The 27,315-nt window shown below is 40.3% G+C and overlaps 1 protein-coding gene across 1 annotated transcript in view; it reads right to left on the reverse strand.

Moving 5' to 3' along the window:
* The window catches only part of itpr3 (inositol 1,4,5-trisphosphate receptor, type 3), a 459,677-nt gene that overhangs the window by 429,321 nt on the left and 3,041 nt on the right, over positions 1–27,315 (reverse strand). Inside the window, exons 2-3 of the mRNA XM_049754123.2 lie at positions 12,036–12,106; positions 663–784 (exon numbers count right to left, since the gene is read on the reverse strand). Coding sequence (XP_049610080.1) covers positions 663–784; positions 12,036–12,106 — 193 coding nt within the window. The remainder of the gene's footprint in view (positions 1–662; positions 785–12,035; positions 12,107–27,315) is intronic.

Raw genomic sequence — 27,315 nt, forward strand, 5'->3', positions numbered from 1 at the left:
TTATTACTCATGCGCATTATTCTCTTTTGTTCCGTTTTTCTGTTTTCTATTGGAACCAGAATTTTCTGAGAGTAATCCCAAGGTATAAATAAAGTTCTATTATGGTGCCGCAAAGCCTGATGATGCCTCGTCACATTTGTTCTGATTAAAAGCCTGATAAAAATAAAAATGCTTCATGCACACACGCCATTCAAAATATTCAGATTGGATCAAGACCAATCCGATTAAAAAAATGTCCATATGAGCGAGGCGGTTTATGTTGATAGGTAATCCAATCAGCACGTATGAAAACACTTATATTTTTCCTATTCATATTTTCTTATTTATTTTTGTGTGCATGAAAACTGAATTCGGTCAAAATCTTAATCCGAACTCTGATCGGATTGAAGAAATTTGACTATGTAATCATAGCCAATTAAAACTACTGTAATTTGACCTAGAGTATCCATATTTTAGACATTTGATGATAGTTCAGGCCTAAACACATGTACGAACATATTTGAGAAAGAAAAAGATTGTTACAATACATGCTACATGACTACATTATTATTAATTTGTTTCTAAATCAAAAATGGTACTTCCCAAAAAAAACTTTTTTTTGTTAATGAAACGGTGTAGATGTGAAAGTTACCTGAAGTTTTTGGTGTAGATGTGAAAGTTACCTGAAGTTTTTGCAGCAAAACCACGTCGCCAATCTTGTCTTTCTCATGTTTGGCCTGTTTGGCCTTCCAGAACTGCTTCTGTGCTGAGTAGCGACTCATCGGACATACCTTGAACAGGCAGTCTGAACAGACGAAATAATGTTAGCACGTGGTAGCATGCCGAAACCAAGATAGTGTGAATAAAGAAAGGTTATTTTGGGTTTACCAATTGTTCTGAAGACCTTAGACCGGCACTCTATGTGTCAATATGTCTCTTACCCCATGATGTTCACTTATTGAGACAACAGTCAAACAACAGCAAAGAGGGGCTTCAACTAGAGCTGCTCAATTAATCAAATTTAATCATAATCACGATTTTGGCTCCAGACAATCTCGAAATTCATATAATCGAAGACAAACGATTATTTGGTGTTTCCGTTCTGGGACGTGCATGTGCAACTCGACCGCGATGCCCACGCGTGTGTGGAGAGTGGAGATCCAGGCCATATTTAACAGGCATTGTTGTACCGTATTTTTCGGACTAAAAGTCGCTGCGGAATATAGGTCGCATTAGCCATAAAATGCACAATAACGTGAAAAAAAAAACATATATAAGTCACTCCGGAGTATAAGTCGCATTTTGGGGGCAATTTATTCGACAAAATCCAACACCAAGAACAGACATGGAAGAGAGCAACAACAGGCTCAACGATAGGTATGCTAACGTGACATAAACAGAAACGAAGAGCTGAGAACGGGCCTGACGTAACATTCAGAGTTATTCAAAAAACTATTACATGTCACTCCAATTCATTAAATCCATCGATCGTCATTTGTCAACAATGGGTGCGCGCCGCTGACGGCGCTTGCACTTCAAAATATTCCACAGGCCCATATAACGATATATAAATTATACATCAAATTACTATTATGTAAGCAATAATATTATCAAACCGTCTGTGTCACTCCAAATCATTAAATCCATCGATCAAATTCCTCGTCCTTTGTCAACAACGCCACGCGTGCGCCCTGATGTCAGCCTCGTCGTTATTCCACAGATCTAGTATATAACTACTATATTGTAGCATTGTAGCGGAGTTATTCAAATAACTATTACATAAATAACACGTTTATAAAACCATCTGTGTCACTCCAATTCTTAAAATCCATCGATAGTCCTTTATGTCAACAATGCCGACCGGGTGCGCGCTGCTGACGGCGCTTGCACTTCAAAATATTCCACAGACCTATATAACCATATACAAATTATACATCAAATAACTATTATGTAAGCAATAATATTATCAAACCATCTGTGTCACTCCAAATCATTAAATCCATTGATCAAATCCCTCGTCCTTTGTCAACAACGCTGCACGTGCGCCCTGACGTCAGCCTCGTCATTCCACAGATCTAGTATATAACTATATTGTAGCGTTAACAAAGTACAAGGAAAGACGTGGGTTTGGTAAACAGCTCTTTACTTAACAAAACAAGAGTTCAACGAGCCAACAACTACTGAACTGTAACGATAAAAACATATACAAGTTGCTACACGAAATAAAATATCAAATAACTATAACATAAATAGTTTACCGCCACACGGCCCCAAGCACCGGCGTGGACTTCCAGGCGTGTGGCGGCGTGGACTTCCATCCCCGGAGGTGGCACTTCCAGCCACGGAGGTAGAAGAGAGCTCAATAGAATAGGACCGGGCGTGCGTAAAAGCCATGTCCGAGCCCCATCCACCGTCCACGGACAGCCACCCGGCCAAGCACCGGCCCCCGACTTCCATCGACGGAGGTGAAAGAGGGCTCCGTAGAGTAGGACCGGGCGTGCGTAAAAGCCATGTCCGAGCCCCATCCACCGTCCCCCGAAGGTGCTAACCAGTGCGCCACCGAGCCGCCCTCAAAAAACATAATTATGTAAATAACCGTGATTTCAATATTGAACAGAATAATCGCGATTATGATTTTTACCCATAATCGAGCAGCCCTAGCTTCAATAGAATTTTGGATGTGCCCAAATAGAGTGGGTTGGCTCTCATCACTACAGTAACATTACTGGAAATGTGTTGTAACAATTTCATTACACATACAGACTGATCGAACTGAATCCTTAGTTGTTGAGATACTTTATGTAAATTGCTAGTTTTGCTATACATTCCTCCCAACACTGCCAGCAAAACACAAATAGCCCGAATAAAAGTGTTGATTTACCTACTTGACATGAGTGAACTGATCTGAGGCAGTTTCTTGATTAAAGTGACAATTACAAAAATAACTATTACTGTCGGGCTGACCTGTCTCTCCATTAGTTTCGCTGTCCAATCGCTTGGTTCGTGTACTTTGTTTGTTTGTTTGTTTGTTTGTTTGTTTGTTTGTTTGTTTGTTTGTTTGTTTGTTTTTGTTCCAAATATTCTAATATTACAAGTAATAGCAAGCTTCCTTTTTGTTTTCAGACAAAGTCCTTGCACAAAACCATTTGAAAATGAAATTGAGGAAGCAAAATAAAACAGAAAAAATAACCTACTCGGAAAGGCGTGAGAGGAAGCATAGCTTATTAGCACTCACCCCTTTGTCAAAAAGTAACGTATACATTATACATTCATATACATGCATATATGAACATATACACTTACATGTAATACATACTTATCTACTCACACGCATAAATGTACACATATCGATAAGCATATACATATCCATCCATCCATCCACCTATCCATCCATCCATCCATCCATCCATCCATCCATCCATCCATCCATACATCCATACATCCATACATCCATCATTCCATACATACACACATGCTGGCCTCTGCCTCTCATCACCATGCCATATTAATTAATGACAATCATAAGAACTTATTCATGATCATTAGCCCGCTAATCCATCCATCCATCCATCCATCCATCCATCCATCCATCCATCCATCCATCCATCCATCCATCCATCCATCCATCTTCTGCCGCTTATCTTTCGGTCATGACCCATAGCACGTGACCATAGGTGAGGGTAGGAGCGTAGATCAACCAGCAGATCAAGAACTTCGCCTTTCGGCTCAGCTGCGTCTTCACCATAACGGATTGGTACAGAGTCGCATTACAGCAGACCCTCCACCGATCCGCCTTTTGATCTCACACTCCATCCTGCCCTCTCTAATGTTCATGAACTAGACCCCAAGACACTTAAACTCCTCCACTTGGGGCAGACTCTCATCCCCGACCTCGAGAGGGCATTCCACCCTTTTTCGACTGACGACCATGGTCTCAAATTTGGAGGTGCTGATTTTCATCCCGACCGCTTCACACTCGGCTGCGAACCCCTCCACTTGCGTTGAAGAAGCCAACAGCACCACATCATCTGCAAAAACAGTGATCCGATGCTGAAGTCACCAAATTGGACACCCTAAACGCCTCGGCTGTGCCTGGAAATTCTGTCCATCAACGTTATGAACAGAATCAGTGACAAAAGGTAGCCTTAGTCTGACCCTCACGGGAACAAATCTGACTTACTGCAGGAAATGAAGACCAAACTCTGACATTGATGATTCGTGAACCGCCCTTATCAGTGGGTTCGTCACCATGTCTCTTTGTTTCAGTTAATCTTGGTCTGTTTCTGTTAATTTGCCCGTTCCTATTCGTTTTTTCCCCTCATCTTCCCTTCCAACTCCCTTTTCCCTCAATAAACCCTGGTCCAAATTGGTCACCCTGGTTCCATTCCGTCCGTGACAGAACAATCCGACCACTTCAGCCACCAGGGCCTCGACCAACCTCCGTCACCAGCTTTCGTATCCGCGACGCCGGACCCACGTGCACCATCGGACCTCGCGCCAGCAGCGCTGGACCCGCTAACATTCCTGACCCCGCTCCCACTGCTGCAACACGCATCTGACTCCTGCTGCTGCGTGCGGCTCTGGCTCCCCGTATGCCGCCGTGTGTGCGGCTCTGACTCTTGCCGCTGCACACGGCGTTCACTTCCGAGTTTCCGTTGAGCACGGTTCCATTTCTGAGTTTCCGCCGAGCGCGGTTCTGTTCCAGGGTTTCCGTCGAGCACGGTTCTGTTCCCGAGATTGGGACTGATACGAGAAGGAAAAGGGGAAAAGAGAGGCGAGAACGCAGCAGAGCGGGTGCACGAGCTGACTGCGGAGCTGGTCAGTCAGTATCTCGTTACACAGCGGATCAGGCCAACGGGAATCAGGGGGAAGGCGTGCGTCTGTCGACCCAGACAACCAGCCAGGCGTACCGCTACACAGCGGATAAGGCAAACGGGAACCAGGTGGCAGGCGTGCATGTGTCAAAGCAGACAAAACGGCGTGGACTGACCAGTGACGAACAGCGTCAATCTTAATCACTGCCTCGTACAATCTTAATCACTGCCTCAGCAGCCTTCTCCAGCTCCTATACAGTCACATGTTCACTGCGTAGGGTTTATTTGGACCCCCGTTTTTTGATTCTTGCTACTACTTTTACAAGTCTTGTCCTCAAAGAGATCTGACTTAGACGGATGAGGATGTCATCTCAGTTTTTAGTTTCAGTTGCAAGTACTTGAATTGTCTTGACTTCAAGATCCCATACGAGTAATTCCGTTGAAGTATTGGATTTTATTTGTCATTCACGCTCCCAAAGAAACTTCAGACCTCGTAGCCAGTTGGTTTAGTGAATGTCTGAAGCACGAAGACCTCGGGATGCATGATCGGCTGCGTTTTCTGAAGTGTCCACATCATGCAACTGTGGAACCTGCGAGCATCATTGTTGATGTATCCAAGTACAACTTGTGAGTCAGTCCAGGAAAAAGTATTGCTTTATTTTCACGTCAAGTTCACGTTTTAACATCACACTGAACTTTGCAGAGATCACCGCTGCAGCAAGTTCCAGTTTCGGCATACTTGTTACAACTAACCCTTGCTTATGCCGTGACGAGACTGCAATGGACTTCATCCTTGTTGGTTTGGTACCTGAGGTAAGAACAAGCACCCTGTGCAGCTAGTGTCTGAAAAATGATGCAACTCTGCTCTGACAATGTTGTGAAAGTCATGTGGATGGTAACATCTTGGGATTGAAACCTCTTTCAACTTGAGAAGACAATTCATCCATTCCTCCCACCGTGGTTTTATGTCCTCTGGGAGTTGATTGTCCCAGCCGATGCCTCTGTGACAAAGTTCTTGAAGGATACTCTTTCCACTTCGGCAGAATGGAGCGTTGAATCCAAGTAGAATGTAAAGAGAAGCAATGACTGTCAAACAACCACGACGGTTGATCTTTCAAGCTGATGTTAAAGCTGAATGTGTCATCTTTTATAGACCATTGAATGCCAAGAGCCCGTTCTTGTGGCGTTAGATCAAACCCTAAAGGCTCAACGTTTGCTGCTCTAAGCAAGAGAGTGCTTCTTCCTCATTTGAGTTGAACTCATGAAGGCGATCAGTTTCTGGGCTTCGTCAACAAAAGGTACACCGATAAACCCATCAATCACATAAAATGCTTTCTCCATGAACGATTTGTACTGATCATAATATTGTTCGTTGGTCTTTAATTTTCTCTTAAGACACTGTAGGTCAGGGGTCTCAAACTCGCATCCTGCGGGGCAACTGCGGCCCCGGGGCGATAATTTGCAGCCCCCTTCTTAATATGAAAGATTGTTAGTGCGTCCATCAAGATTGATATAAATGACACTTGTGGTGTGCGGAGCTGAATGAACCAATCACGGTGAGGTATATGGCTCTAAAGGGCGGGACATCGGCCGGGCTGTCCAGTGCCTCGCTCACTTATTCATTCATTCCTCCAGTCAGCTGGGCGGAGGTGAAGCCGTAAAGCCCCTGACTCCGCTTGGCGCCCACAGTCCTCCAACTAGGCGTGTCGCGAGTGAAACTGAAACTTAACAGTAAATGCGTTTACATGACAATTGAGAAATTCGGGTAACTGCCATTATCCGATACGATCGGAGAAGGAGAACTCCGATAGCTATCCAGATCTCTCTGCCATGTATACGCCTTTCTCCGATAACGATCGGAGCGCGAAAGTGCGCATGTGCCACAGCCCCGCTCAACTGAAAAAAGTTAAACCCGAGACTGACTCCAAGTGGAATCACATATTACAGAGTCCCAACGATGTCTCTTTCAAAGCCTGCAGTGAAGGAAAAGGTCGGTGATGACCACAGACAATTTCAGGAAAAGTGGGGAGTGCAATATTTCTTTGTTGAGCACAGGGGCACCCTGAGTGCCATTTATGCACTGACAAAGTTGTGTTGCACAAGGAATACAATTTGAAACGTCATTATACAACTAGATATGCTGAGGAGTATGAAAATTATTTTCATACTCCTCAGCATATCTAGTTGTATAATGACGTTTCAAAAATTACAATATTATGATCAGTACAAATCGTTCATGGAGAAAGCATTTTATGTGATTGATGGGTTTATCGGTGTACCTTTTGTTGACGAAGCCCAGAAACTGATCGCTGAAGCTCAAGAGTTGTGCAAAAGAGGAGGCTTGCGCCTTCATGAGTTCAACTCAAATGAGGAAGAAGCACTCTCTTGCTTAGAGCAGCAAACGTTGAGCCTTTAGGGTTTGATCTAACGCCACAAGAACGGGCTCTTGGCATTCAATGGTCTATAAAAGATGACACATTCAGCTTTAACATCAGCTTGAAAGATCAACCGTCGTGGTTGTTTGACAGTCATTGCTTCTCTTTACATTCTACTTGGATTCAACGCTCCATTCTGCCGAAGTGGAAAGAGTATCCTTCAAGAACTTTGTCACAGAGGCATCGGCTGGGACAATCAACTCCCAGAGGACATAAAACCACGGTGGGAGGAATGGATGAATTGTCTTCTCAAGTTGAAAGAGGTTTCAATCCCAAGATGTTACCATCCACATGACTTTCACAACATTGTCAGAGCAGAGTTGCATCATTTTTCAGACACTAGCTGCACAGGGTGCTTGTTCTTACCTCAGGTACCAAACCAACAAGGATGAAGTCCATTGCAGTCTCGTCACGGCATAAGCAAGGGTTAGTTGTAACAAGTATGCCGAAACTGGAACTTGCTGCAGCGGTGATCTCTGCAAAGTTCAGTGTGATGTTAAAACGTGAACTTGACGTGAAAATAAAGCAATACTTTTTCCTGGACTGACTCACAAGTTGTACTTGGATACATCAACAATGATGCTCGCAGGTTCCACAGTTGCATGATGTGGACACTTCAGAAAACGCAGCCGATCATGCATCCCGAGGTCTTCGTGCTTCAGACATTCACTAAACCAACTGGCTACGAGGTCTGAAGTTTCTTTGGGAGCGTGAATGACAAATAAAATCCAATACTTCAACGGAATTACTCGTATGGGATCTTGAAGTCAAGACAATTCAAGTACTTGCAACTGAAACTAAAAACTGAGATGACATCCTCATCCGTCTAAGTCAGATCTCTTTGAGGACAAGACTTGTAAAAGTAGTAGCAAGAATCAAAAAACGGGGGTCCAAATAAACCCTACGCAGTGAACATGTGACTGTATAGGAGCTGGAGAAGGCTGCTGAGGCAGTGATTAAGATTGTACCGTAACAAGCATTCTCCCGTGAGATAAAGTTACTTTAAAGCAATAAGGACCTTCCAAACTCAAGCTCTCTCTTCAATTTTGATCCAGTCTGATCTAAAATAATTCTCCATGTTGGTGGGAAATTAAAGGATGCAACAAATTGGTTGCAAAGCTGATGCACATATATGTGTCATGCAGGAAACTTCGACGGCCAACAGAGAGCCAAAGAATGGCTGATCTCCCGATAGAGCATCTCGAAGCCTCAACACCTTTGGCCCATTTATTGTACAGAAATCTAGCAAAGAATACATAAGATACGGGCTCATTTTCACATCTCTGTATTCTAGAGCACTCCATATCAAATTGCTATAAGATTTGTCGACACTCTTTCATCAACGCATCGAGATGCCTCCAAGGAGCTGTCCAGCAACTACATCGTGACCAAGGCACTAACTTTGTTGGTGCCAGAAATGAGTTTAAGGAAGCACTAAAACAATGCAACATTAAGCAACTGGAAATCTTCCTGACAGAAAGACAGTGTGATTTTGTCTTCAACGCCCCTTCTGCCAGCCACGCAGGTGGTGTCTGGGACAAATTAGAACTGTTAGAAATGTGTTGAAAGCCACCTTTGCAAAGTGCCCAGGTCAATTAGATGACGCTTCTCTCAGAACTGTGTTATACAAGGCCATGGCTATTGTTAATAGCCGCCCGCTAACAGTAGATGGAATCAATGATCCAAAGGCGCCAGAACCAATAACACCAAACCACCTCATCATGATGAAGTCAAAAGTTGCTTTTCCTCTTCCTGGAGTGTTTGTGAAGGAGGATTTGTATGCTACAAAGCGATGACGTTGAGTGAGTTCAGTATCTCATTGAAAAGCTCCGGGTCGCTGGAGAAAAAAAAAAAAAAATCTGCTCAACCTTTCCATGAGACAGAAATGGCACTTACCTCAGCCCACTCTCAAACTCAACGATATTGTAATTGTCAAGGATGACAACCTACCAAGGAATCAGTGGCAACTAAGTCGAGTCTCAGAAACTGTTCAAGACAATGATGGTTTAGTCCCTTGAGGAGCAAAGTAGGAGATCGCAAGCCTAAAAAAAAAGGATCCCTCTTCCAAACCTTTGGTCATCGAAAGACCTATCCAAAAATTAGTGCTACTGCTTGAGAACTGATTGGAACAGACTAATATTCATTTTGTACACAGTCCTTTATTGCATCAAGCATTTGCCGATTTTAGTAGGTTCATTTATTAAGAATCAAGAAATCCCATGCAATTTATTGGTCATTCGTTGTAGCAGGATTTGGTGGGAGTGTAAATCGCAGCAATTTTGTTTAAACGAAAATAATATGGCTTTTTAATTTTACCTTTGCACCTTTATTGTGAAGAGCCGAGCTCGTTTTTTGACTACTTCCTGTTTAGCGACACTACAAAAGCTTCCTGCTCAGGTCTTGGTTTGAGACACGTTTTCCTTGCTTCAGACAAGACATTTAAACGATGTTTTTGCTTGTCATGTTTGTGTTGAAAGTCAGGAGACATTGTTAATTGTGCCTTTTTTGTGTGTTTTTTGTGCCATTCGCCTGGTTTATGTAAAGGTATACAGTCAAACCTCGGTTTTGGAATGTCCCGGTTCTCGAACAAATCGGAATTCGAATGAAAAATTCGAGATTTTTTTGCTTCAGTTGTCGAACAAAAATTCGGAGGTCGAACCTCGCGAGATGAGCCGAAAGGACCCGAGAAAACCCGACTGTGCGGCCCGGATGCCGACTGACTCCGTTCATTATTGTATTTTCGTTACTTTGAGGGTTGTATTAACCCTTAATCATGCCTCCAAGGGCCATCAAGTTCCAGCTGAAGTGGAAGCAGTAAAGCCATCCTAAAACACAAAGACGCTCTTAAAGCAATGCGAGAATGAGCGCCCGGCGCGCTGCGGTTGCGCGATCGGACCAAATTAAGCTCCCTGCGCACTGAGATCCACTTAAATTTTGGAAAGTACATCAGGACTTGACTTTAAAAATATTTTCTAAATTTCAACGACGGCTCTGTCACAATAATGCGACCATCGCGGTGTAGTTGCGCGGTCGGCGGCGCGCTACGGTTGCGCGTTCGGAGGTGCGCTGCAGTTGTGCGATCGGACAAGAATGCGCAAATGAAAAAAATGCTTAAAAAAGGCGGGTTTTTTTGTCTTGGAACGGATTAAATTTTTTTCCATTGTTTGTAATGGGAAAAATAGATTCGGAATTCGACCGATTCACTTCTTGAACCGCCTTCTGGAACGGATTGTGGTCAAAAACCAAGGTTTGACTGTATTCGGAAGCCGGGCTGCAGAAACAACTCAAACTTAGCGCCTTTGGAAGCAGAAGGAGGTAAGAGGAAATTAAGCGTGTATTATTTATTTGTGTCTAACAAATGTCATTACTTAATTTTTTTAATAAGAGCTGCTTTTGTGATGTTTAAATTTAATAGTTTTCACAGTGCCATGTATTTGGTGGCGTAAAGAGGAAAGAATTAAAGTGCACCAGTCAAAACCTCTGCATCTCATTTGGTCACTCCAAGTTGGCCGCTTTTTTTCAATACTGTTATTTATTTTTTACACCAAAGTTCATGCCTATTAATTCCATTAGAGCAGTTAAACATCACACTAAGTGCACCTGTTGTTGTGTCACTTAAGTCTTAAAGCAAACAACTTTAATGTACACAGCTGGGCATACACTTACCTAGTATAGAAAACCGCTTTTTGTTTGGTAGCCTGTTATTTAAACTTGATTCACGTACGTGCAGATTTGCAAGTCACTAATACTGAATAGTCCTTCCTTTGTCACAATACCTAAGACCTGCTCATGGTCATCATGGTAACACAAGCAGGACTCTGCATTTACATGAGACAGAACCACCACCAAGTGTGAGTTAAGTGGGTTGTGAGTCTTTATCCTTTGTGGATTTTAAGAACAAATATCAGAGCTCTTTTACTAAGACCTGGAAAATCTTAAAATGTATACAATAAAAGTTATTGTGTTTCCTTCAATTAGCTGTTTTGGTTGGAAATTGTCCATGTCCTCAAGCACCCTACATGATTTCCAGCAAATATGGATATCCTTGGCAGCAAGCTTACATGCTCGGCCGCACATTTGCCTGCTGATGGTTCATCTTCATCGTAACTTGAGCCATGTTACCCACTTCAACATGGCGCTCCGGACACGGTGTGATTATTGACTCATAATTTTTCCTTCGATGCATCCACACACAACACACATTTGCATAGACATAGCACACGCTATCTACTCAAATACAGCTGGGAATCACTCTGATCTACTTAATAATTAGGTCGTTGAGTTAATGACTGACATCAAGTTAAAAAAAGGCTGCCAGTCTGAATGGGCAGGTTACATATATGCGACTGTATGCATTTGAATAGTGACAGACGGCACCATTCTGCATGGCACGAGCTGGAATAACAGTCAAGGTGGTCAACAGAGAGGAAAATAGTGAACGTAACGCGAGATTTTAGATTTAATTAACATTTCGACATTAACATAACGATTAAATTATTTATAAGTCCTCCTTGTCATTCTAAAATACAAATAAAAGTGAATGTCGTTGAAACCATTGACATTTCTACCTCACCACTCTTGGCTACGACTCAGCATCCAAACACTTCTCTGAGCCAACGTAGCAGCCATTGCTCCACAAAAGGCAGTAGCTAAAAACTAGCTCACTTTCTTCTCAAGATTGTTTTAGAAGTAGTTTTTGCTGACTTTGATGATAACAAAAAAAAAAAAACAACCAATGTTACACAAGCGCGAATTGAAACACACACTCACACACACTAACTAACACAACTACAAACAAACATCTGACCTCTGAACTTCTTGGGCGGGTTCTCCAGGTCTCCGGCGGCTGGTTCCACCACACAACGATCGTCCACCAAGCTGCACACACGCACGCACGCGCGCGCGCACACACACGCACGCACACACACACACACACAATTAGTATTCCATCCACCATCCATGCATTATGTCCAGCAAAAGACACTAAGTGAATACCAAACTATTAATTACACTGTTTTTTTTTTCTGTATTGTACAACAGGAACACATTGGTGATATAAACCTATACCTCATATGAGGGCAAATAATTTGCGTACATAAATATTTATTCATTGTTGGCATTTTGGTTGGAATATGCGTTGGATCAACTAAATTCCAATATTTATATTTTGGAAAGCATCTTCCTATTGATACAAACATCAATCAAAGACTGTGATCTCACATCATAAATTAAAACATTTAACATTATATACCACACTACATAATGAGCCGTATATCCCACACTATAATTCAAGAACCTCATTACAAGTTTACTCTACCAGCTACGGTTGAAAATTTTGCATTTCCTTTTAAAATTTCAGAAACTATATTAGAGCACTTAACGATGAATTCCAAAATAAATACATAAATGCACATTTTCACTGATCATTTTTTAATTGCAGCAAAGCACTTTACACATCAAATAATAATACAACTACAAGGACGGTGAAAACATTAAATTGAAACACAAATTAATAGCACAAACACAAAGTAGGAGCAATAGACCAATGTAATAAGAGGCATAACAACAACAATATGATGAAGTGTAGCAGGAAGAAGCCTTTGTACAAGTGGGGCACCCTCAAAAGCCATCCTGGTTAGTCAATGAGGAAAGTGCTGTAGCAGTGCCTGCAAGGAGGTGGTCCACCTCACTTCTCGCTCAGATCAGTTGGAGCAGGAGTCCAACAGCAACATTCAATTGGGTTGGTCATCGTCATTTTCCCCGGAGGAGAGGGCAGGGTGACCCAGGACATGCTGGAGAGACTATGTCTCCTGGCTGGCCTAAGAACAACTCCGGAAGACCTGGAAGTAATGGATGGGAAGAATGATGTTCGGGCTTCCCTACTGAAGCTGCTGCCCTCGCGAGCCAACTCTGGATAATCAGTAGATGATGGATGGGTCGGTGGAGTTTAAAAACAAAATACTATTAGATTACCTCCAAGATGAAGCATCTTCCACCCTCCTCAAACTCAACCTTTGAGGAAAAAAATGTCAAAGTCAAAGTCATGTCAAGCTTGAAGGAAAAAAGCTGTAATTTGCTATGTGAGTAACAGATTCAGCAACTACAGTACTTTCCGGACTATAACTAGCAGTTTTTTTACGTAATTTGGCCGGGGGTGAGACCTATACTCAGGAGCAACTTATATGTGAAATTATTAACACATTATTATATTACTTCACATATTATTTCCACACTAAATCGCATGAGAGCACTCTAGGCTTGTGGAATAATTGGAACTGCAATTGACGATGAATCTGACATAAGCCACGTAGAAGACGAAGTGAAATGCATCTTGTACTTCCGGGGGTAGCGGAGTTGTTTATAAGTGACACTGAAGACAAAGATTTCGTTGGATTTAATGATTTAGAGTGACGCGGATGGTTTGATAAACTTGTTAGCATGTTATTTATGCTATAGTTATTTGAATAACTCTTGATATGTTACGTCAGGCACGTTCTTAGTTCCTCGTTTATGTGTTAATGTAACGTTAGCATACCGTACCATTCAGCCTGTTGTTGCCTATTCATGTCTGTTCTTGGTTTTGGATTTTGTCAAATCAATTTCCCCCAAAAATGCGACTTATACTCCATTGCGACTTATATATATCATTTTTAGTGAATGTATTATTTCTTGTCTACTCAAAGAGCTAGAAAATGTTTAGAATTTGGGACATACAAGTGCAAACGTAAAGGCGCAAAGCCCAAATAAATTATTAAAACAACAGAAACAATCTCATTAAGAGTAATTCGAAGTTCAACACCAAATTCCTGAATGCTCTCACAGGATCATCGCTTATCGTTGCCGTTTGACCAGAAAGGGCGAATGGGACTGCTCGTCACGCGGCATGAGTTTTCATCAAATCGAGTGTCTGTTGTCGTGCTTTTGTCGCGTACGTGTCGTGTGAATGTTTGTGGCCAGGGTTGCCAAATCCCCTTTCTCCTGCCTTCTTTATAGTGTGATTAGCGGGGTTGCATTTTGAAGTCTAAGAAGAGAAAACCTGACATCCTTGAACGAAAATGAACTGCCGTTCAAAACCATACAATGGCTCCAAAATGGGCGTTCACAAAAAACCTTCTCGGAGCAAAAATGTGCTATTTTCATTCGTGTTCGCCAAAATATGAACGAGTTTATGAACTTTTGTTAATTTAATGCGTTCAGGTACAATACTGCCTGTTAAATATTGGCCTGGCCTGGATCTCAACTCTCGACACTCTCAGAACGTAAACACCAAATAATTGTTTTTCCTCGATTATATTAATTTTGAGATTGTCTGGAGCCAAATTCATAACCATGATTAAAATTCGATTCATTGAGCAAGTAAGTGAGCAAGCAAGCAAGACACCCAGAAGATACATACTTGTATGAAAAAGATACTCAAACTGACATGAGACCATAACAAATGATGCCGTTACATAGCTCACCCCGTATTCTCTTTCTCTCTGTTCTTTGGGATTCTGCATACTGACTACAGTAATCCTTGGAGCAATGCAGCTCCATTAGTTCAGTATGCAAACCTATGTCCATGCCTAGTTTTAGTTTAGAGACAAAGTAAAAGTTTAAACTAATGTAGGGACTACACTATGTGACATGCATGACAATTAACATTTATCAGTTACAGTAAACATACAGTAGTATAATTTTACTTCTGAATAAAAAAAGAGCTACAAAAGTAAAAAACTCACCCATTTCTTAACATCCTCCCGTAGGGTTTTCAAATGGTAAGACGTCAGCACTTTTTCCATTGTACGATGTGTTCAACTGGAGCTTGCCCTGCTAGTTGTAATACAACTGCCCGCCTCATGTTGCAGAAAAAAAACGTTCATTTAGCACCACCAACACAATTTCAATTATGTGTTGCAAAGACACTCGAAAATGAATCACTGAAACGTGAAGCCAAACAGTAACTTACCTTTAATTATGTAACTTAGATGCCCCCTGAATAGTGGCCTTTCAGTTTTCAGGCTGTTTGGAGGTATTAGTCCAGCTGAAGTAAGTTCCTTTTCAGAGATAATGTTTGATCTCTCCATAAAAATCCTCCATTTCTCCTAAGAATTAGAATAACACTGGAGAGAATGCATCTGTAATTTGAAAAACGCTTTTGAATGTTTTAGGACCTCAAACGGATCTGAAAACCTGAGTAGATGGCATACCTACACCGGTCCCAACATGGCGCTGTGCATTAAAACTAGAGAGACTTTGGGCTAACTGTTTCAGCAAATGCAGGACTAGTAAATAAATGGTGACCCGAGATATTCACATTATTACTCCCTTTCCCCAGCAAGATCTCAATGCGCAAGCTCCGAGGTACACTTTAAGTACAGTGGTCCTTCATTTATCGCGGGAGATGTGTTCCAGAACCATTCGCAATAAGCAAAAATCCACGAAGTAGAAACAGTACGTATATCTATTCTTTGGAAATTGTGCTATATGAACCTTATACGCTATATCAACCTTTCACATCCCCACACTATTATATGCATGTATTGTATCTGTGCTGTAAATAAAAGAACAAACACATAATATTGTCACGTGTCCAGACTCCTTCTGCACCGGTTGGTACCGTTTCCTCTCGCGTGGCCAGCTGCCGCCTCCTGCACTTGAACTCATTGCTCAGAGGCACGCCCCACGCTATCGGCGCTCATTGCCGTTGTCCTGAATCCTTCAGCATGGGGGTTCTTTGTGAGCAGATGTGTCGCATCTCCGCTCTTGCCCTGCTGATGCGCTCTCTGCGCTAGACCTTGGTGGCAGGCATCGCTAATGCGGAACTAACCCTTTGAACCCAAACATAATTCTATTCTGATTTGTCCTGTGATGAGTATTTTCATATCATTTGGTAATTTGGTTTCATTCCAAGTGGAATACTAGACTCTCTGTAAACTTGACTGGTGATTATCTTCTTGTTTAATCCATATCAGACATTTACAAACAGGTGCTTTCATTTTAAATTTCACACCGAAGCTATGCGATCGGTATCGGATTGGTATCAGTTGTTCACATTCATGGAGGATTGGTATCGGGATCGGTAGCACAAAATGCTGATCGAAACATCCCTCCTTAATAATTATGATCACAATCCAATTCAAGATACTATACTTTTTATGGAGTGGATAATTACATCCAGTCATTGACATTGGTTGAAGTAATGTTTACTATTTTTGCTTTAATTACCATTTATACAAAACCCTTGTCTGAAGATGCATTAATTTTTTCATTTCACTTAATCCTCCTAAAAACTTGATATCGGCCATCCCTAATTATCAACCGCGCTAGTTAGTTAGTTAGTTAGTTAGTTAGTTAGTTAGTTAGTTAGTTAGTTAGTTAGTTAGTTAGTTAGTTCCTCCCTTTCCTATTGGAACATTGGACGATGACTTCTCTCCATTTGCTCTGGTCACTGGCAATCCTTCCTGCTCCATGCCAGCTAACTCCCATCTCTCTCAGGTCTACCTTGGCTCAATCGCATTAAGACTGATGCTAATGGATACAAATTATAGAACAAAGCACACACACATGCACCAACACATACCAAGAGTCGAGAAACTTTCATAATATTGCTGATTTGACTTTTGAAATACACATTGTTTGCTTTTTAGAATCAGCCCTCATTTACTGACAGTAGTCAAACATATACGTGTCCGCACGTTCATGCGCTCACACACACGCAACACACACTGTAAAGCAGGAACAGGATGTGGTCATGAGTTTTAAGAGATTTGCACAGTGTGTGTGTGTGTGCGTGTGTTTGTGTGTGCGAGTGCGTGCATGTGCGTGCGTGCGTGAGTGCGTGTGTGCGTACGCATGTGTGCATTTGCATGTGCGTTTGACTACTGTCAGTGAATGAGGGCTGACTAAAAAGCAAACAATGTGTATTTGAGAAGTCAATTCCACAATATTCTAGAACTTTCTTGACTCAGATTGCCTCAGCACCCTGTCTCACAGGTTTGACTTGTTCACACCTTTGATCAACACACACGTACCTAAAAGGTTTTTAAACGTTAGCAAGCTTGTTTTTATCTCGTTCACTTGTCAGTTTGTTTTCTTCCATCAGATCAGCAGAGTTCATGCTAAGTCACAACATCTCAGGTAGTAGCATAACGTTTTGTTTAAAGAATGGTAGTGAAGCATTATATTACTGAAAATACTAGATAGTAATGCAACCTCGGTTCACAAATGTCCACCTTTACTAACAATTTGGGTTATAAACAAGATTTTCCTTGGTTCTCATGTTGTTCTCAGAGGAAAAAGAAGGGTGTCACAAAAAAAAAAAAACAAGGATGTGGTTTGACCACTATTTCCCTATTTCCCCGGAACACGTCACGCAGGTCGGCTTCCAACAAGGAGGCCAACTCTTCATCTGAGTGTGGATGTTTAGAGCATCTTCTTTTCAGAAAGAGGGTGGAGGTGGTACCCCATACATCGACTTCAGGAGAAATGAATATCAAATGAACCCTTACCAATTTTAATTGAATATATAACGACGTATGAACAATTCAGCTTTCATAAAGATCTCAGAACGCGTTGTGTTTGCATATGTTGAACAATTTAGCTTAAATAAAGTCTCTTGGACCACGTCGTGTTCGCCAATGTTCGTGGCTGATGAAAGGAATAAGACAACCGTGACAGGGCACTTCAGCTGCAAAGACAGTAGCCATAATAGTTTTTCAAACTTTCTGTGTCACTCCAAATCATTGAATCCTTCAAACTCTTTGTCCTCCGTGTCACTTACAAACAAAGCCACGAATGGTGCCGGTAGTACGTGGGGCCCTTCGTCATCTTCATCATCCCGTGATCGAATCTTTGTCCTTTATGTAAACGACCGCCGCGCCGCTACGCTGACCTCACTTGAAATTCAAATTACAGTAATCCCTTGCTACATCGTGGTTCATTTATCGCTGTTTCCCTTTTTTTTTTTTTTTTTTTTTTAATGTTGAAAATGTGTGAAAAAATTCACATATATGTCGCCCACCCCACCCAAACAATGACATAAACCGCGACTTGTAGTCCGAAAAATACGGTAGAGATGTCCATGCAAATTTTGGTGCCAATTGATAGCTGTTTTTGGACATTTTAAGCGACAATCCGTACAATTATTTCCAATTGGGGAAATTGTGATTGCTTCCTTCCATGACATTGTCAACCAAGGCGTTTCATTATTTCTCCAAAATGAATAGATAAGATAGAAAATTTTCCTGATTAAAAAATAGCTAGTTAGTGAAAGATGAACCATTAGCTATATCATAGGAATGATATATTTGGGGGAAAATAAGACACTCGCTGGTCGAGATTAGCAGTGCAAACTACAGGTGGTGGGCGTAATGCTAATTGGAGAGCTCGCCAGTAGTAGTGAACAAGTCAAGTGCTTTAATAAGTTTTCCGACTGAGTGAGTGGTCATTGAATGCACCCGAGGTCTCCTGCAGAACGAGAGTAAGAAATAAAGAATATAGAAGAAAATAAACCTAAAGATAGAAATTTCCAAACCCAAAGTCTCAGATTGTAAAATCTGGATTCACACAAATGTATCATGCCCTGAGAAGGAGAAATCTGTTCCTATTTGAGAGAGAGAGGAACTGGAACAATTTCTATGAGTACATTGACTTTAGTGGAGATAAGATCGAAACAATAGAAGTTCATTCAGATTTAATCGAATGAGTTCTATGGATGCTTTATGCGGCACTTATAGATAAGAGACATCTGACAGCGACTTCACGAGGGATTTGGACTGGCACAGGGTGGCACGCTTGGTATGAGAACTAAAGTGCTATTTCACTGATTCTGTTTAGTTGTTTGTGTATTTAGTTATTTATTTAGTTATTTAGTGATTTATTTTTCTGTTCGGAGACCTGTGGGAGTCATCATGGTTCTGTTAAGGATAGGCTCTATGGTCAGGTGTGGGTTTGTTTTTAGTGTTATTTGTTACTTATTTTAGCTGATTGTGGCCCAATAGATACATAATCTTATGTATTATTGTTGTTGTTTTTATTAATACTGGTAGTAGTATTATTATTATTGACTAATGTTGGAACATGAAAGCGATTATTCTATTTAATGACTGGAGGAACTGAAAATGTTACCTCCATAATTTCATATCTTGATTTTAATAATAAACATTTTAATATTTTGGTAAAAGGACAAATGAAAGTGAGTATGATTTTAACCTAGAAACAAACTTTTTCCACAACATGTACGATGAATGTATGTACGTATATACCAAATGACATTTAAATGTTGAGATTAAAATGGTAGATATGTTTTCAATTATACATATAAATAGTAGAAATTTAATTGTAAAGGGTCACTTGTTTTTTGATCACACTGAAGACTAAGTTTAGGGTTTTAGCTGTTTCAGAAACCTGTTTGAATGATGAAAAAGTACATGATTATGAATTGCAAGGTTATCATATGTCTTTTGTTTAGAGAAAAAGGAAAAGGGGAGGAGGCATGGTTTTATATGTTGAGGAGAGCCTACAATGAAAGCAAGGGAAGAACTACATGGTTTACAGATGAAACTCGAACACAATTACGTATGCAATTATTTCTATATCCATCCATCCATCCATTTTCTGAACCGCTTAGTCCCCACGGGGGTCGCGGGCGTGCTGGAGCCTATCCCAGCCGTCATCGGGCAGTAGGCGGGGGACACTGAACTGGTTGCCAGCCAATCGCAGGGCACACAGAGACAGACAACCAATCGCACTCACACTCACACCTAGGGACAATTTGGAGTCTTCAATCGGCCTACCAAGCATGTTTTTTGGAATGTGGGAGGAAACCGGAGTGCCCGGAGAAAACCCACGCGGGCCCGGGGAGAACATGCAAACTCCACACAGGGAGGGCCGGAGGTGGAATCGAACCCGCACCCTCCTAACTGTGAGGCGGACGTGCTACCCAGTGCGCCACCGAGCCGCCATTATTTCTATATATTTATTATTATTATTATTTTTCTAGATTTAACCGTCTCAATAAATACAACCCTAAACACTAATTTGATAATATGGCTAGTATCATGTGGGGTGGGGTGTATTTGAATGAACTAGGTGTTCTATTTTGAAGATGATGTTGTTTTTTTTTTTTTTGTTCTGGGCAAACTTGAGTGATTTAATCATCACTGCGAGTGTGAAATGAAATTGGTTAAAAGATTATGCGAATAGGATATCTTTGTAAAACAAAATTCATGCTAATTAGCAAGTGTAAAATCAATTCAGCGATGAAATTGAAAATAGGGAGATACAGAAATTGAAAGAGTTTTTGATTGTAACATATTAACAGTTATTCAAATAACTATAACATAAATAACAAGTTTGTCAAACCATCCGTGTCACTGCAAATCATTAAATCCATCGAAATCTTTGTCCTGACGTCAGACTCATTGTCAGTTGCAGTTCCAATTATTCCACAGGCCTATATAAACTATATATCAAATGACTATAACATAAATAGCAACTTTATCGAACCATCCGTGTCACTCTAAACCATTAAATCCATCAAAATCTTCTTCCTCCGTCTCAATCTGTGTCCTCTGTAAAAAACAACTCCGCTGACTCTGGAAGTCAGTGGATGGATTCAGACTTATCGTCAGTTGCAGTTCCAATTATTCCATAGACCTAGAGCGCCCTAATGCGGTTTAAAGTGAAAATAACATGTGAAGTGGTAAACTACTAGCAAGTAAGTAATGTGGTAATGATCACGTAATAATGTGTTAATAATTTCACATATAAGTCGCTCCTGATTATAAGTCGCAGCCCCGGCCAAAGTATGAAAAAAAAATGCGACTTGTAGTCTGGAAAATACGGTATATTTTATTTATTTGAACAATATTAACAGAAGTGTTTTTTGATTTTTGTTAAACCTCTGACTAGTTTAAGAACAGTTTCACATATGATGAAGTAGAATGATCATAATACAAATGTATATTTTAGTAGTCTTAGTTAATTGAGGTTAATTAGAGGTACTTTATTATTGAGGAATGGTCTAAAGATATGTTATAAAACAGCCGTTCCCAACCTTTTTAGTTCCACGGACCGGATTACTGTCAGACAATATTTTCACGGACCGGTGTTTGATGACGTAACAATTTTTGCGAACTGCTAAAACAATTCTAGAAAATCAAATGTCGAAAGCAGTAATAAATCAATTAATCACAGATTGCACACTGTTTATGGAAGTTTTCTTCGCAAAAATTGGCCGCGTATGAGCCTCGTTTACAGTGTGTTTAGCGGTGTTTTTTTTTTTTAAGACGAAGAAGAGAAAACCTGGCATCCGAAAGTAAATTGCCGTTCAAAACTATTCAATGGCCCCAAAATGTGGGCGCTCACAAAAATGTCCACGGAACAAAAATGTGCTATATTCAGTCCACATTCGTCCAAAATATGAACGAGTTCATAAACTTTCATTCATTGAATGCGTTAAGGTACAACACTTGCTTGTTAAATATGGCCTGGATCTCCACTCTTACATTCTTCTTAACATTTTTACAACTTCATTGATTAAATGTATTGCAGCAAGCAATGCACTATGTGAACCAAGTGGCTTGATCATGACACAACTGTGCAGTGTCAGTGCTCTGTTCATCGGCATCACAAAAACAAAAGAAAAAAAAGCTACTTTAATATACATCCATTTTCTATACCGCTTGTCCCCACGGAGGTTGCGGGCGTGCTGGGGCCTATCCTAGCAGTCATCAGGCAGTAGGAGGGAGACGCTGAACCGGTTGCCCGCCAATTGGGCACACAGAAACAAACAACCATCCGCGTTCGCACTCACACCCACACCTAGGGGCAATTTGAAGTGCTCAATCGGCCTACCAAGCATGTTTTTGGGATGTGGAAGAATACCGGAGTGCCCCAAGAAAACCCACGCGGGCACAGGGAGAACATGCAAACTCCACACAGGGGGGGCCGGAGGTGGAATCGAACCCGCACCCTCATAACTTTGAGCCAGACGTGGTAACCTGTATTCCACCCTGCCTACCCTACTTTTAATAGACTGAATGAAATTAATAATGAATTTAATAATTGAAATGAATAATTAATTATTATATTCATACTCATTCTCCAGCAGAATTGGCAACAGGAATGTCACCCATTTAAAGCCAAATTTATTTGGTTTCTGATTTGCCCAATGATGAGTATTTGTATTTTATTTGGTAGTTTTCATTCTAAATGTAAAGCTCAACATAAACCTAACTAGTGATGATCAAAATTACTAGTGTTATTGGTTACTTGGTATCAGTGAGTAATCAAGAGTTCATGACTTATACTCGTATCGGTCAGAAATAACGTATTATCTAACATTCGTAGCATAGAATTACGTGTTGTTTGAGGAAATAGCTTGTCTTTGCTGCTCCCCCGAACTTCAATCTCCAATGCAAAATGCAGCATGCACTTTGGAATTCACCCAAATTAAGAAATACTCCACATACACAACACTCAAAACACTCAAATCTTAACAGTGACACACACATATATATATATATATATATATATATTCAATATAATTATATGTATATATTCAATATCAATATATATATATATATATATATATATATATATATATATATATATATATAATACACCGTTCAGGAAATTAATATTTGAATATATTGAATGAACCTTGAATATATTGAATGAACTTCGGAATATATTGAATGAACCTTGAATATATTGAATGAACTTCAGAATATATTGAATGAATTTCGGAATGTATTGAATGAACTTCGGAATATATTGAATGAACTTCGGAATATATTGAATGAAACTTGACTGACATCATCATTGCCGCCATCTTGTACATGCATTTTGTTGCTGCTGCAATTATGAACCAGTCAGCTCGCAATATCGTGTCAGCTATTCTTAGCAATGATGACATTGTCAATGCACTGGCGAGTGCTTGTACCACCCAAAATCCCCCGGAGACACATGCCCAGCAATATCATGCTTTGGACGAAAAAGTCCAGGCTGCTTTTAATCGGGGCAGACCTGGGCGCACAACAGACCAGGCTTCTGTTAATCATAGCAACCTCAGCTTGCCATCGACCTCACAGCAGTGCCCCACAATAGCCCCCCTGTACAATCTACGCCCGTTCACTAGAAAGGGCCCAAGACAGAAGAGGTAAGAATAGGTAGGGTTAATTTAAACTACACGTTGAGCGTCCGTGAAAATATTGTCTGACATTAAACCGGTCCGTGGTGCAAAAAAGGTTGGGGAACGCTGCGTTATGGCACTGCGCTCCGTCGCGGCACTTGTAGAGGTTAGAGAATGGAAAGCTGCAGCGGTTGCAGGGATTGCATGAACTAAAAGAGAAGCTGTTCATATAGATATCATTAGAATCACCCACAACCATGCAGGCTGAATATTTAATTTAGTATTGAACGCAGGCTATTTGATGGACGGCGACACATTGTCACGTTGCTCACACAGCGGACTGCGGACATACAGACAAATGTATGTGAGATTATGCCTGGCGGAGATTATTGCTATGGAACTAATATTTTGTTACACTGCTGTATTAATCACGTATCTCTCCGATGTCCACATCTACAATAGATCCATTGCATGTGCTTTCCCATTGACAGACACAGCTGCCGACTATTTTAATGTTTTTGTTTTTTTATGGCCTATTTCCACCTGAAGAGTTGTTGCATGTAGATTCAAGTTGCACTTGCATTTACACTTGTGTTCAGTGTGGTGACAATGTTCAGAAGTGGTTTGGCAGGTCAAATACCAATCGTCCTCATTTTGTTTTGAGTATTTTTACATGCTCTTTATGTTTTTTTGTGTGATAAATCAGTGTGTTAGGTTATTCTGGGTAAGCAAGAAAAAAAGTAAAACTCTTTCCCTAATCTCTTTATGCCATCATCAAATATTTTTATGAATAATCAGTATTCATAATCTGGATGTTGGATTATAGTACAGCATGTGAGTTATTCTCATTGACACTAACAATGACTTTGTTTTATTGTCTTTTATTGCTCCAGTGATTTAAACATGACTTTAGAGAGAATAGTGGTGCAGATTTCATCTAGAGTAAATAATGACAGCACTGCGCGCTTCAATATCACGAGAAGAAGTGTGTGGGATGGGGCATCCAGAGCCCTGGGCAGATCCAGTTTTTCACCCGAGAAGAAAGTGGATGTCAAGTTCACTGACGACTATGGATTATCTGAGGGAGCCGTGGACAATGGAGGACCTACTCGGGAGTTTTTCCGACTCTGTCTTCTTGAAATCGAGGACAAAATTGGCATCTTTGAGGGTCTACCTGATGCCAAAGTCCTCACATGCAACTCCAAAGGTAGTTACGATTAAAATAATTCTCAGTGAGGATTTTTGTAATGCTCTAATTTATAAAGATTTTTATTTATTTTTAAATAAAACTCAGCCTGAATATTTCTGATGTAGCCATTTCACATGTGAGTTTAATTTCATTTGATTACAGCAATGAAAGATAATGGGTACTTCAATGCTGGCCAGATTATGGCAATGTCGATTGCCCATGGGGGACAGAGTCCATGTTTCCTGTCTGAACTCTTGTATGAGTGTCTTCAAAAAGGTCAAGACAATGTGATGGTCAAAACTGAACATATTAGTGATGAAGCTACAAGGTCACAGGTGCAGTCGGTGAGCATATTTTCCTTTGATTCTGTTGAATTTATAAAGTAATTGTTAATTTTGCATTTGCTCATTAACAAACCATTGTATATCTTAGTTGTGAATAAAAGTCAATAAATATTTACTGTTCTCATATTCTAATGTAATTTTAATATTTTCAGATCTTACAAGCTGAGACTGAATCACAACTGCAAGATGCAGTCGCACAGGCAGCCAGCTTGATCAGTCTTGCAGGTCACAATGTTCACATAACACTGCAAAACAAGCAAGAGACTGCTTTGGACTTGGCTCACTGGTATGTCCTCCAGCGGACCCGTGCACCTTTTGAAAGGTATGTTTATAGTTGCTGTCATTGAAACTATAGAAACTGTTACCATTGTATACAAACAATTTCAATAGTGGGTGTAGAGTTCCATTTCATAGTGCACCACTGCAATTAAAAGTTTTTTTTATTTTTTTATTTTTATTAATTGTGGGGGGTAGCCATTGGCTCTGTTGGTAAAGCAAATGCTCCACCCCTCCAAATAAGAAAAAAATTCCTTACTAAATTGAACATTAAATGAACATCAGAACAACACATTCAGATTTGTTTCACTTTTAATAGGTTCAGAGATGGCTTAAGGTATCCTGGAAGCTCTACAGAGATATCCTCTACAGATGAAGTGCCTTTTAGTGAAGGCTGAAAAGAGTTTAACAGCAGCTGATGTAGAGAATCTCTTTAGGATCATTCACTCTGAAAGAGGGAGTAATGCATTCCAAGAAGAGTGCTGTACCCTAGCTTTCTGGCAAGACGACCTTCAAGATGCTGAATGTAAGTTTGGCATGTTGGACAGTGTTTCAACAAGACATTATTCTTTAAACTGTTTTGACTGTATCATTGTAGTACATGACATTGTTAAAAATGATTTTAATTGAGATGCTCCACTATGTATTATGTCTCCCAGAGTTCAGTTATTAATAATCTTCCATGTGCAACATTCGTAGTATTCTTGAGTTGATTACCCTCAAGTTATGGGACTTTTATTCATGTTTACCATAATATCTGATGTTATGACAGTATCGAATATCAATAGACAAATTACTTCTAAGATTCAAGCAAAATACTAAATACTGGCAATATCTGCTTCTAGCATTGTTTTATAAGGGTGTCCTGTTTATACCATATTAGGAACTTTAGGTACTTTTCCACATCATAGTTTAGCCCTAAACACAGGTGTTCCTAGGGTTACCAGGGCTTCCTATCTGCGCTAAAGCATTCCAGATCTGATTTTAACCTAGAGTGTATAATACAGTATAAGTTAAGTATATGATTGTAGTTTATAGTCTATTACATTCTGAGCTGTCCTTTCAAATTACTGTGTCATTTCAAAAATAAAAACGAATGCGTAATGCTGGTTTAGGGGAATTTAACTACTCACCAACTTTGCATCACTTAAGTGGTATAATACTTCACGACTTTAGGAAAATGCTGGTAGATGTTGTCATCATTTAATTGTGTTAATCTTTGTTTATGTCTGACAGGTGAAAACAATGTCTCTCTGGCGGATATTCTCATTTTCCTTACTGGATGTGACAGTGTTCCAGCACTGGGCTTCTCTCCAAAGCCAAGCCTCGAGTTCATTACCTATTTCCGATTTCCACAGGCGAATACTTGTGAAAATATTCTTCGCATTCCAGTTCATGCAGTATACACTGCTTTCAAATCTGATATGGATTTTGCCATACGCAATTCACCAGGGTTTGGAAGCGTGTGAGATGTAAGAGGGCTTTTAGAGCTTGAGTTATGATGAGTATATTTTTTTACTTGTTTGTTTACCATAAATAATTGCTATAACTTCTTTTTGGTTTTCCTAGAGACAGTATTATCTTGAATTGAGGCTTGAGGAAATGTAAATAGAAAATGTTCTTTGTTAGTTTTGAAGATATATTTCAAGCCATGAGAGATTTGTCTACGTTTCAAGATGCCTGTATGTGTAGGGCCCTCTGATTAATGGTTCTGTGTTCCTACTTTGTATGGACCGGTTCATTGTCAATTTAGTATCAATGGGAAATGTGCATCCCTGACTTATGTCGTGGACAGTAACTAAGAACATGTACCTAATTGAAACCAAACATGGCCATTTACAGTATTCCATGGTTAATTATTTTCATAATGCATACAGTGCAGTTTTTACCTTTCCTTTACCAGTACTGTAAATATAGAAGATTATTAGGGCCACTGAATATTTTTTTTAATGGGGAACTTTTTTTTTTTTAAATTCATTCTACAAAAAAGTCAGAACTCTGACTGTATACTGTAAAAGTTAAAGTCAGCCCAAAGAAAATTACTTTTAGAAAAAAAAAACCTCTCTTTCAAGATGCCTGTATTTTATGTGTAAGGCCTTCTGATGGATGGTTTTGTGTTCCTACTTTGTGTGGACTGGTTCATTGTCAATTTAGTATCTCT

The sequence above is a fragment of the Syngnathus scovelli genome, chromosome 2 (genome assembly GCF_024217435.2).
Source record: "Syngnathus scovelli strain Florida chromosome 2, RoL_Ssco_1.2, whole genome shotgun sequence".
NCBI lineage: Eukaryota > Metazoa > Chordata > Actinopteri > Syngnathiformes > Syngnathidae > Syngnathus > Syngnathus scovelli.